This window comes from Gasterosteus aculeatus, chromosome 17, assembly GCF_964276395.1.
Source record: "Gasterosteus aculeatus chromosome 17, fGasAcu3.hap1.1, whole genome shotgun sequence".
NCBI classification, from domain to species: Eukaryota; Metazoa; Chordata; class Actinopteri; order Perciformes; family Gasterosteidae; genus Gasterosteus; species Gasterosteus aculeatus.
Genome location: NC_135705.1, coordinates 20,035,305 through 20,047,842, shown reverse-complemented (window position 1 = coordinate 20,047,842; position 12,538 = coordinate 20,035,305). Strand labels below are relative to the sequence as shown.

Here is a 12,538-nt window from a genome sequence, read left to right as displayed (position 1 = left end):
ATGAGATATTAAATTATATAATATAAATCACGGAAGGGATGGTTTTTAATAATCTAGTGGCTGTACTTTCTGGATTGAGCCTTCTATGTTTCATGGCCCTCTGCTTTATTTCATATGGGGGCTGATGGACGTCTTTAGTTACTTTACATACACACACACCAATGTACTAACCCTTTCACACCAAGAAGGACAGTTTTGGGGCAGTAGTGACCCGTGTCTCATTTTCGCTGTCCTGCTTCTACGTCTCTTCATGGGGCCCTGTGGGGCCAATCCCCTTGACCATTTGAACTCATACCACAACTCTGTAGGCAAATAATAGAAAAGCCAATTACAATGTTGACAGCAATATCAAAGATAACAACTATTACCACCCATCTTCAGAAAACCCAGATTATTTGACTGTGTCGTCTCAGGCTCCTCCTCTTCTCCATTCTGGGTTGGTCTCCGGCGTGTTGCCTGAGTCAGCCAGCACGGCGCCATGAGACAAATGCTTTTGGTTGAAGCTGACCCCGGATCAACTTCAGGATGGGGGTCGCAAGTCGGGAGGAGAGGGATTTGCTTTAACTTCCCCTCTGGCTGTGTGTTTGTCGATTCGTTGTTTGCCTCCTCCACTTGCTCTGAAGCTAAAGTCTCTCCGTGCCCTTGAAGTTCAGCTCCTTTTTTTTCCATCCCTGAATCATTGCAGTTTTACAGAGCAAGACTCCATTTTATGAGAGTATGTTTACAAATAAGTTGCATTGCCTGCTTGGCATTAATTAAAGATCCAGCATCATGGAGAGCGTCTTTTCATCCTGTTAATCAGCACCGTTTGTGGTTTACACCTCTGTCAACATACAAGCAAACACACAAATATACACATGCTGGCATAAGCACCACAATTTAGAACAACGAGTGCTGATTAGGGTTAGAGTTATGTCTTAATTTGTGCGTGTGTTACAGCTGTCCTATTTATTCATCAACCATGCTAGAACCAGTCGTTCATTTGTCAATCTCTCAGCCTGGACTCCCTCTCACCTCACTCTGCCCTCGCAACGTATTGGTTAGTAAATATTGGGTGTACAGGCCAGGTGTAAGGCAGGACCACTGCAGGGACAACCTCCATCAGATGTCACCGTCTTTCACAGATATCTGTGTTCGCAGGGAAAGCTCAACGAGTTCAGGAAGGAAGCAAAGTCAGTATTGTTGGGTTATGACGACAGCAATAGTACTGTTACTAATAATAACAAAGATGGCAGCAGCAGGTGTCCGGATGCAGGAACATGGTCTAGATAGAACCCCAAAAACCTTTGAGGTGAGAAAGCACAAAGACGAAGAAGCTGAATTAGTGATGTTCATTAATAAAACGTGAATTCTTACAGAAGGAGAGGGAGGATTAGAGCTCAGTGTGTCCTAGGAAGTCCCCCAGCAGTCTAGGCCTAAAGCAACTTCCCCATGGCACGGTTTCCCCAAGGTTTACAACTCTAGGGGGGCGTAGCAGCCGACAGGGTGGTAGTAGTTGGGGGAACGGACTGGACGATTGGGAGGTCGGGGGGGGGGGATTCTTCTAAATTGCTTCAACGCCGTAACTGTTCATGTTTTTGCAATGTTTGAAGGTATATCTCCTTCTAGTTAACATTCGCCTTTCTAGAGGAGTAATCGAGTCCAGCGTCACTCTCAAAGTCGTCTGATATATTTAGACATGAAGCTGTCATGTCATAAAAAGAAGGAATCACTTCTTTAAACGCTATAGTGCTGTCCGATTGTAGAAACCTTTGCCAAGAGGAGCAGATTATGGTATCAAGAATTCATTGGAGTTAGTGGACAATGGTCTGACAAATGAGAGTTTTGCGGAAAGACTGTTAAATGTTCTAGTCCTATACCATACACCTTCTTTCCTCTTTCCCTTGCCATTCTCTCCATCACTCTTCACTTTTTTCCTCTGACTCAACGTCTAAATTAATATTCAATGACATTGTAAATTATGATCTTGAATAACACACCAGATTAGCTGTAAATGATGCAGACACAAACACAGGAGATGGGATTACCCAGGCTCCATATGGACTGATCTGATCTCAAGCAAGTGTTATACAAATCTGTCCAGTGTGGCCAGCTTCTGAAGAACGCACAACCCGACATGTTGGCAGGTCACGTGACCATGCAGCTTCCTGCTATCTCACACTGCCAGTCCAAACACTACAGACCGTCCTCTGTAACAAGAGCCCATACACAGATTTCCCCTGAGACATCGCTAATGCAAGCAAGGCTGAGATAACAAGAAGGCTTATCGTTGCTCTCCCGTCCACATGTCAAAGTGTCCTTGGGCAGGATACTGCTCCTGATGGCGGCTGGTCCTGTGTGTCAGTATGTGAATGACAAGCACATTGCTTTGGATAATACGTGAAAATGCATCCATTAAATCATTCCAGGCGTACTTTTCATCTTTATAATGTTTCTACATGTAAAGCATTCATTTGCTGTGATATTTGTCCGTGTTCTGTTTAATTATCTGTTTAGTCTTAATGACAGAAGTAGCAGAAGTATAAAGACAAATGGAGCTGCCACTTCCCATGTAGGGGCCACACAAAAGATTACATGTTTGGACAGAAGAACAATTAGGCTCAGTTTAAACTGTCATAATGCAGAGATAAATCCCGATAATCCCTCAGTCAGTTGGGGAAAATAAAAACAGCACGCTGCTAATGCCTTTCGTCCGTCATTTTTATATCTTTAATCTATTCTTTTGTTCCTCGTATTTTCTTTCAGTGTCGCAGGGATGAGCGGATGAGGTTAAGGACATACAGTAATTTACTCCTGAGCCATTCATTCTACGCTTATTGATTCCATCTCAAATTTAACTTTGAGATTGGCACCGACTCCATTAGAAAGTAATAACCCAGCGGGTCAATAAGTGAGCTGTACCAGTAATGTGTAGATTGAATGTAGGTTTATTGGAATGCACCATTAAGCGCTGGCAGGATTGTTGGATCAGGGGTGGAGGGTTGAGGAGGGTTGGAACATCTATCATCCTGTCCTGTGTTCAGCCAACAGTGATGGGAACAGAATAGGGGACAAAACACTCCTCCAGTAAATTCATCATCTCCTCATTTTTATCTCTCCTACAGCGAGTCAGGGTGGGGTGGGGGAGCATGTGTGTGTCATCTGATGTCATTCTCATCTCTCCACAGACAGCACAGATTAAGATATGGCAGCTGAGAGGTGTTTGGGTGGCCATTTATTTATGTATATAGCCGAGGGTGCAAAAAAGGCAACGGGACTAATGAAGACAGGGTTGAACCTTATGCAAATGGTTGGATTCTTTTGTTCAGTAATTGTTGATTTTCTCGACTAGCCTGCAATGTCATTTCTCCCACACATAGAAAACACCAATAAACAGATGGACTTCATGTTCCTACTTGAATAAACAAAGTACTGTGGTGGGCTTTTTAGATGTTTGGTGGATACGATTAGTTTGTTTATGATGGACTAAAGGCCTTTGGGTGGTTTGAATTTAAATGGTTTGTCCTTTGGAAAGTATTTACATAACACAATACATAAAGCCTACGTTTAAGTGTCTACATGGGTTTCAGTATAATTTTCAGCTTCATTGTTGCAATTCAGATTTCAAATACATACAAAGACACAGTGGTGGTCCTCTGTAGAGCGGATGTTGAGATGGAACTAGCCCGGCAGCTAGCATCATGGTCCGTTTGAGACTTGGAGGAATTTTTTGCACAGTTCTTCTGTCTGTTGTACTTTCAATGCAAAAAGCTCTCTCCATCTTCAACTACCGGCTCGGCCTCTCTGATCGAACTTTCCTGTCAGGGGTTAACGTACACAGGGAGAAGCAAAGTTGCGTTAACATTCATCTCTGCCACAATAATCACATAGATTAACGCGTTAACTTTGACATCCCTGATATATCTATATATGTACATATCTTTAAGTCAGGATTTATTCATCTTTAAACGAAGGATCACTTACCCAAAGTTGAACAAAGATTTAAGCTCTGACAGTCTTACTCGTCTCTGATGCTAACGTGTGGGACCAAAAGACAAGTGTATCTTGGCTGCATCAGTGTAAAATAAAACCATACGTAGTTTTGTATGTTTTGTTGCAAATTGTTTAGAATAATTGAATAAAGGCGCTGGTACCAACAATCGCTGTCGGCAGAGTTTACATGAAAGAACTCGGCTAGACTCCCTGAGACTGTAACATGAGAGAGATGAAAGTCAGTCTACTGTCTAGTTAGCTTTACCTTTTCTGTCTAACACGACGGAGTGCTGGAGGACGAACTCCTTTCAACTCTACAAATACTTTAATATGCATTAACTGTCCCACTAGTGAACCACATAGATGTCAATTTCAGAACTTCAGAACAAAAAGGCGGAATCTGATTATACATGGTATTTGAGAGCAGAGCTCTTTATGTTGCTGACGAGCTGCAGCGCTTGTTTTTCTTCTAAGGGATTCTACATCCTTTCCCCTCAGGCGTGTTAACATCTTATATGGAATGTTATGACATCACAGGGCTGTCTGTGGAGTCAAGGAGGTGTGAACACAACACCAAATCAGCCCCTGATAGAATCAGTGTTTACACCCCAGATTGCTCCTGTGTGCAAGACAATCTGATCCGATTTGGAGCACATTGCTGCGTAACTTTAGATGGAGACATGACACAGTAATGTAAAAATCATATCAGTTCAACCTTAAGATAAGTGGATTGATTAGCCTTGTCAGTGACCTAAATAAGAAAGCTGATTGTTAGTTGACATCGTAAGAAGGGGCATAACCTTAAAATACTTTTATCTGCAGCACTCCGAGCTTCTGCATGGCAGCAAACAGCTCTTTGCTAAAGATACAGTGAAGTAATTCCCACCTGAGCAGAGAGTCATACTAGTCTGATGTGGTTACTGTGTGTTTGTATCTATACTATTCTTCAGTGGCGGCTGGTGGAAATGTATATAATAGAATATTATAGACCGTTCTACCATTACATTGGAAACACCAAACTCCAGGTGCTCACATGGTGGCAGGAAGGCAGCCTTGGTCTTGGTGTCAGCTCCTTTTTTGAATGAGTTTGTCAATTACTTGAATTTGCCAACAAAACTCATTCTATCTATGGAGGACTAAAAGTGCCACAATTAAATAAATAAATACACCATTAAATAATTACTTAAATGTGTCATTCATTAATTAAAATTGGAATTAAATAAATAAATGTGTCATTAAATGTGTCATTAATTAATTAAAATACCGATTCATTGTATGTAAAATGCATATATAACTATTTCACTATTTACATTTACATTTCATGATCCTGCGTTGCAGCGCTTCATGAATTACTTAAAACTGTCAAACTGACCCATCAAAAGTTGGTAGGCGGAACATAACGCCTGATTGGTTACCCTGTGCATCAAGTCAAGACAAATCAATTCCAGATAATGGATAGCTGCAGAGCTACTGAACACATTCCAATACACTGGGTGACGCTATTCACCTCTACGTTGGTTTGGATACGCTGTTAAACAGAACTTTCATTGCAACGGCTAAAAATCAAGGAGATGACGCGGTCCTGCTAGCCCCAATGACCAAGGACGCAGACGCCGTGCGAGGTGCAGGACAAAATGTCAAAAAGTTGCCCGGAGCTGCTGAGAGAAGCAGCGAATTTGATTGAGGAAGCTCTGAGCAGAAGTCCAACGGCTCCGGCGGCTCAGTCACAGCAGATACCGGCCGCTCAATCACGTACACCTGTCCAAGGTAAGCTAAGTAATTTCATGTTAGCCAGGTGTGCTACTCACTAATGATTCGGGACACACGTGTGGGTTAAATTAGATCGCCTCGAAAATGTATTTGTATGTGGTATTATGATGTTTCGTGCGCGACACGTTCGTTGTTAATTGGTGGAGCATAAAACCCGCTAGTTAGCTAATGGTGTTAGCTGGTTTGAGCATCCCAAGATAGAAGTAGAGACTGTTTTAGCTGACTGGTGACCGTTGAGCGGTGACGTTTTTCTGTGTTGCAGCGGAGGTAGCAAGGCTCTTTGCGCCATACAACATTGGAGCCAGAAGGAATATGACGAGACGACCAGCACAAGTCCAAGTTAGCCGAAGAAGCTACACACATACTGTCTGTTGTTTGGCTGACCACAATGCGGATAAAATTCCAAGCGTACTGGTTAAAGCTGAACTTCCTCATTCAGGACTTGGAGAGCAAAAAGTAACATTTTCAGGTCAGTGCGAAACTAGGCATTTACCAAAACAAAACAAATTGTGTTCATTGAAATTATTTGCATTTAATTGTATAGTGACTCAAACGTAATTCATTTTAATACTGTGAATAATAGTTATCACAGGCTTATTTGCTTAATTTAAGGTGAGGTGAGTTATGATTTTGTTTTGTTTTTCTCCAGGGAATGACCACGATCCCATGGTTATAACAAATAAACTGATGGAAGTGTTTCCGAAGCTCCAACAAGGGGGAGGCTTTGAACTTCTAAAACTTTTAGGATCTACTCGCAGTCGAAATCTTGCATTGCTTCAGTGTCCCAGCACTGGATACACCCTTGCCTATCTGAAAGATCCATCGACGATGATTGGGCAGGCTACAATCTACATACGTCCACTTCAACAGGATCTACCCTTAGATTGTGTACATAAATTTACAGAGACCTAGTTTAATACATAATCAAAACAAAGATTACTGGTGACTTTTAATCATTAATTAAAAGCCATTTGTTGTTAGGAGAGCTCACGTCCTGCCTCTGGTCCAGTCATCCCCTGCATCACTTGTCAGATGGAAGTTCCCTTTTCAGAGATGAAGCTGCACAGATTGAGCTGCAATGGGTATGTACTTCCTAAAGCAATGCGAGGGTAGCATATTCATTTTCTTTGGGAATATGTCCTCTTGGAGTGTTGTGCACACAAATAAGCCAGTATGACCATTTCGATTCTGTTCACTTCGAGGACACCCATGGAGGAAAGAGAACAAGAGGGAGGCCAAAGGGAAGAAAATGATAGTGAGACAGCCCTAGTCAGTGACAGTGTTCCAGTGAGGTCTGAAACATCAGCTGAGAGTGCAGTAGTTCCAGCAGTGATGGTCAACGAGGAGTTGGATCGCAAAGAAACAGACAGTGGTATGTGTCATCACAATAGTGTTGCTATAAGATTGTGTGTAACTGAAAAGTCAATAGAAAGCGAACACTTTTAATATAGAATTGGATAAGATAATAGTTACAGGCAATTAATAACATGCACCTGTTTTTTTTATTTTTCTAATATTTAGTTTTTGTTGAATGCCGTTTTTATGTCAACTCGGCGTTGTGACAGATTTTTAAGCTATTGGGTCCCGCGTTTTATCAGTGAAATAACATAATTTTCCTCCTGTTGTGTAGAGTGAGAGGGTATCTGTATATGCAGGTAACATGCCAACTCACAATATGTCTCTGGAATAGATAACTTTGTTGTTGTTTGTTTAGAATGGAAGATTATTGAGGAACCCACTCAAGCTGCCAAAGTTTTCAAAGAAAATCTGCTAAGGGAACATGCAACTGGGAAACCGCTTAGAATGAAGATGGATGTAAGGGAGTCTGAAGAGGACCGGGAACGGGAGCTTCTCTTATTCTATAAACAGCAGCAAGAATGGGCATGTCCACTTCATTGTACTCTGGTTGGTAAGTAATATAAAGTTTATAATATAAATACATCAGTACAGTTTATACCACTCAAGTAGCATATATGGAATTGTCCCATTGGAAAATGGGAGAATGGAATGCACAAAATTATATAATTGATAAAAAATGTTATGTATGTGAATATTGTGCACAATATACTCTTATCTGGAATAATCAATATTAAGGATGCTGTTCTAAATTACAGCCAATATAATTTTGACTATTTTTCTCCCTTGCTTGTTAAATGTTAGCTAATCAAGTTACCCGTATTTGTCTGCCACTTTTTTCCACTGTGTTATTATCAGTATTTTATTTCAGGTGATCTTGCTATCGGAGAGGGAGTGATGCGGTACTTTATGACAACAATCATATCCAAACTCCAGTTTGGATTCAGTCTAGATCTTGGTAAGTACTCGCACACGTTCTGGTGGTTGATGAACGCAGATATGTGCTGTTTAGCAGAGGGCCGGTGGGCAATGTTTTGTGTCAGGTAAATCAGTAAGTCAGTAGTAGGATATACAGGGGGGTTGCATTTGAAGTGGTTTGGGGTCTGTAAGTCATTTTGGAGTAGGCTACAATTTTGTTTAAGTGAATTCTACAAGCAGCAATACCACAGGCCAAGTAATCGCCCGTTCCAAACAGGCACATTTTCAACGGACACTGCACTAGTATGATGTAATTTTATGTATTTAAGAGGTTAGTTGTTGTGACTTTATTCCCTGCTCTCTTGGTACTTTACAGGAGGAATGGGCCGAACACTGCTATTTGAGGGTGAACCTGACCATCTTGTTCCAGCAGCATCAGAGGCACTTATTGAAAGCAACCTCTTCCGGGTTGCAGGAAGGATGTTGGCCCACACTTTTCTGCATGACGGTCCCCATGTTACAGGATTAAGTCCTGCTGTAATTCATGTACTGCTCAATGGGGACCCAGAAATGGCTACTGTTGTTATTGAAGACTGTCCTGATCTGCACATCAGGAGCATCATAGAACTGGTATGTAACCTAAAAGATAATTTGCCATGTAAAAAAATATTGCTTGGGCAGATATAATAAATGGTATGGTCCTTATTCTAGCTTGAACATGAAGAACTTACACCGGAACAGAAAGCCACAGTTTCAGATCTTTCCATGTCTTGGGATCTTCCGGCAGTCACCAAAACAAATCGGAGATGGCTACATAATAAACTTCTACTCCATGCAGTGAGTTCCTGCTGGTTAAGTGACAGAACTCATTGCTGTACTTGTTGAAATTATAGAATGTATTCTGAACCCTGGCTTGTTAATGTTAACACAAGAGTTTAAGTACTCAAGTTTTAATGGGTTTTTATAAGACACTTTATTGTGCTTTTATTAACATTTTGTTCTACTGTGCCAACTTTTGTCAAATTTGGGTTAAGGATTTCTGCTGTAATATGGGTCTGTCTGTCTCTTAGGTCGTTGGGAGGACCATGCGCCAAATTAAACAGTTGAGAAAGGGACTGAAAGATGTGATTGTATGGCCCCTGCTGACATCTAGGCCAGATGTTGTCCCACTTCTTTTCCCCAAAATGGCTGAAATGCAGTTCACACCCCAGGTAAGTCAGTAATTTAGTTATATTTGTGACTTAACTTAATGAATTTTACGTCTTTTTTCCATGACTGAGCTGGCTATTTTTCCATTTTCCAATAATGTGATCTGCATCTCCCTTTTTAAAATTACAATTTGTTTTCTTTAAGATGCTCCTAGAAGAAATCACATGGCCAGTTGAGGACAGTGATGATGAAGACTTTGACTTGGACACCACCTGCCGCATCACTGGCTTTCTAAGGATGTTCATTGAAACGGGTATAAACCTAATTTCTCTTTACAAATGCTTCTATGTCTCATGGATAGATATGATCAAATAAAGTTGAACTAAATGTCTTCAATCCATTGTATGACTTTTAGCTTCATCAGGTACCCTGGCCCAGCTGCTGACATTCTGGGTTGGCTGGGAGATGCTTCCTCCTGAACTGACAGTGGTGATTTCTGAGGGAACCCTTCCTACGTCCTCCACATGCTTTGAAACACTAAAGCTGCCAGCTCATTTCAAGATCTACATGGACTTTGAGAAAGCACTTGTCGCTGCTATAAAAAGTACTGGATTTGGGCTTGTTTAAGTATTTTCAGACACAAGTTCAGTGTCTTTGAAAACTGATTAACACACTGCAGCAGTTGACTTTTTATTTTATTTTTATTCGGCATATATATATATATATATATATTTTTTAAAGGAAAGCAAACTTTCAGTTTTTGACTGCTTGTTCTAACACAAAAAATAAAAACGTGTCGGACATCAGTCTAAGATTCTTGATAACACTTCCACAGTCTCTACATATAGTCTAAGCGCATCAGTAACAGAAACTCCTGGAGCTGGCAAAATTGCAACCTCTTCATCTGAGAGCTCACGGGCCAGCTGAACCTCGGGGACTGACACAGTGCCTCCATGAAGGCTGTGAGGTCCGTTCCAGTCGATCCCATACTCTTCAGGAATCTGAAAAGATGACAAGCATAATCAAACTTGTACTTAAAAATAGTTTGACATGTCCTAACACAAGATTGTTATTTTTGGTCACCAAGTCAGTGAGAAATTGTTAGTTATTAAAGTTTTGTGAAATAATACAGCTGTAGTATGCACTGTAGAAACTACAGCTCACAGGTTGATCTTTAAAAGCTTGGGAGATTTTAAAGACAATATAGTAAATGTTCCATTTAAAGTACCACATTTAGCACAATTTTTTTCCTCCCATAATTCCTTTTGGGCAAACACTTTAGAAACGTGTTTAAAGTTGATTGTTAACCTCAGTAGGATCCTCCTCAGGGCCTTGCTCTCTGTAACGTCTCCAGAGTTGCTGTGGTGACTGATTCCTTTCAGTTCTCAGACCGTGAAAGTTCCAAGCATCTCGAAAAGAGTCTAGGCTTTGCTGAACCAGTGGAAGGAAAATCCGGTGCAGAGCGAAAAGATGGACTTCATTGTCTGGATTCAGTGTTCCCTGATCTTCCAATGAAGTAAAGATCTGATGGAAGAGGTCCAGGGCATGTTCATAAACATCTCTCCACATCCTCTCTATTCTGTGTTTAGGATAAAATTGTCAAATTGTTAATTTATGTGACATATGCTAAAGTACATTCAACTGGTATTTTAGTTGTGTGAGCCTAGTTGCCAAACATATTTCTTTACCGCTGATTGTGGACACTTCTGCCTGTGATGTGTGAATTCCTGTCGGTACCTCTGCTTCTGATCATGAATTCTGCTACATCTGCATTCTCCCCCCCTTTATCAGACCGTACCCTTGATGGCAGCCCATACTGCTCAACAGCGGCGATAAAGCTCTGTAAGACCGTATGAGCTCTGTTATTGCCAGCCACAGTCAGGTAGACCACTAAACGACTGAATCCATCCACCCCACCGTGGACAACAAATCTCCACCTGTTGCAAAGACATGAAAAGATACAACTTTATTGTGAAACAATTGTAATGAAACATCTAGAACGATGAATTGTTTATCTGCTAATATCACTGACCTGATGAGCTTATGGTGGCCATCTATATGCCACAAAGAGTTTGGGCCAGGCACAAAATACTGCCGTCGCCTTAATACACGCAGCCTCAGACGTCTCATGTAGACTCCCTCTGCATCTACTCTGCGTAAAGACTCTTGCAGTCTTGAGACTGAGGGGAGGAACATCCGGACAGCTGAGAATATTACTGTCAGATATTGTTCCACCTCTATTAAACAGGAGGCTAAAAATCACAGGACATGTCTATCCTGATGATAGAAGTCAGCTGTCCTGAAATGTGTGTTTCTCTTCTATTATACACATTCTACATCTCAGAGGCGATGTCTTTCCAAAAGCGGGCTTCCTTCACCTTTCAAAAGGGCAGAGCTCCGAATTAAAAATACATTTAAATAATGCCCATATTATTATACTCACTTGGAACACGCACACCTCTTGCATTCAGGTGACCACGCATTAGCTTGTAGCCGGTGTTTGGATGACTTCTGTGAATTTCACTTACAATATGGTCCAATTCCTCATCATTCACAGCTGAATAGAGATCTGTTTTTCTGTAGAAACAAAAAAAACACAACATTAAGTAATGTTACCTTAAACGCCATATTCTTTCAGAGTGTATGAGAGCAGCAATTGATAAACAGAAACCTCATGAATTTAGTGTAAATACCTTAAACTGTGTTGTTGCATGCACCTCCTGATGGTCCTCTTTGACACTCCGAACATCGCTGCGATTTGAACTGCGGGAACTCCACAAAGAACTTGATGCTCCAGAACTGCACTCGGTATGTCAAACGGCAAACGCCCCGGTCCCTGTGTGTGTTGGGCCTGATGCGCCCTGGTACCAGAGAAGCGGTGGACAACTTCTTCTAGATTTGTAATTACTCTGTGGTCGATATCTTCGTCAGAAAGTGCGGAAATGACTCCAACAACTTCAATAAGTTCCTCTGCTTTACTAGCTACATGCTCGGACTCAGCAGGTCCTGCTTCTACATCCCCTGCTAAGTTTAAAATGTCTCTCACCAACTCCCTGGAAAGTTCACGGAGATCCTCCATGTTTCTATCCAGGTACTTCAGACCAAAGCAATGGATCAGACTAGATTCGCGTTAGCCCCGCCCACTGACTTTGATGGGTCAGTTTGACAGTTTTAAGTAATTCATGAAGCGCTGCAACGCAGGATCATGAAATGTAAATGTAAATAGTGAAATAGTTATATATGCATTTTACATACAATGAATCGGTATTTTAATTAATTAATGACACATTTAATGACACATTTATTTATTTAATTCCAATTTTAATTAATGAATGACACATTTAAGTAATTATTTAATGGTGTATTTATTTAT

General features: G+C 41.1%; 3 protein-coding genes across 4 annotated transcripts in view; 2 read left to right on the top strand and 1 right to left on the bottom strand.

Moving 5' to 3' along the window:
* Positions 1 to 12,538, top strand: part of LOC120835361 (receptor-type tyrosine-protein phosphatase gamma-like) — a 208,674-nt gene that overhangs the window by 32,933 nt on the left and 163,203 nt on the right. The window lies entirely within an intron of this gene.
* On the top strand, positions 5,434 to 9,968 carry LOC144388904 (uncharacterized). The gene is made up of 12 exons (XM_078091720.1): positions 5,434 to 5,739; positions 6,005 to 6,211; positions 6,392 to 6,630; positions 6,724 to 6,824; positions 6,945 to 7,114; positions 7,457 to 7,651; positions 7,970 to 8,056; positions 8,393 to 8,646; positions 8,728 to 8,853; positions 9,087 to 9,227; positions 9,370 to 9,478; positions 9,581 to 9,968. The coding sequence occupies exons 1-12, from the start codon at positions 5,607 to 5,609 to the stop codon at positions 9,790 to 9,792; spliced, it is 1,974 nt and encodes a 657-aa protein (XP_077947846.1). The 5' UTR covers positions 5,434 to 5,606; the 3' UTR covers positions 9,793 to 9,968.
* Positions 9,848 to 12,508, bottom strand: LOC144388905 (uncharacterized). 2 transcript variants are annotated; one of them, XM_078091722.1, is made up of 6 exons: positions 11,859 to 12,508; positions 11,609 to 11,742; positions 11,198 to 11,345; positions 10,854 to 11,102; positions 10,474 to 10,744; positions 9,848 to 10,166 (listed from the first exon to the last, which is right to left on the bottom strand). In XM_078091722.1, exons 1-6 carry the CDS (start codon positions 12,242 to 12,244, stop codon positions 9,969 to 9,971), a joined length of 1,386 nt encoding a protein of 461 aa, XP_077947848.1. In that variant the 5' UTR covers positions 12,245 to 12,508; the 3' UTR covers positions 9,848 to 9,968. The 2 variants fall into 2 exon arrangements, with proteins under 2 accessions (XP_077947848.1, XP_077947847.1); XM_078091721.1 differs by having other exon boundaries at positions 11,198 to 11,369; positions 11,859 to 12,382.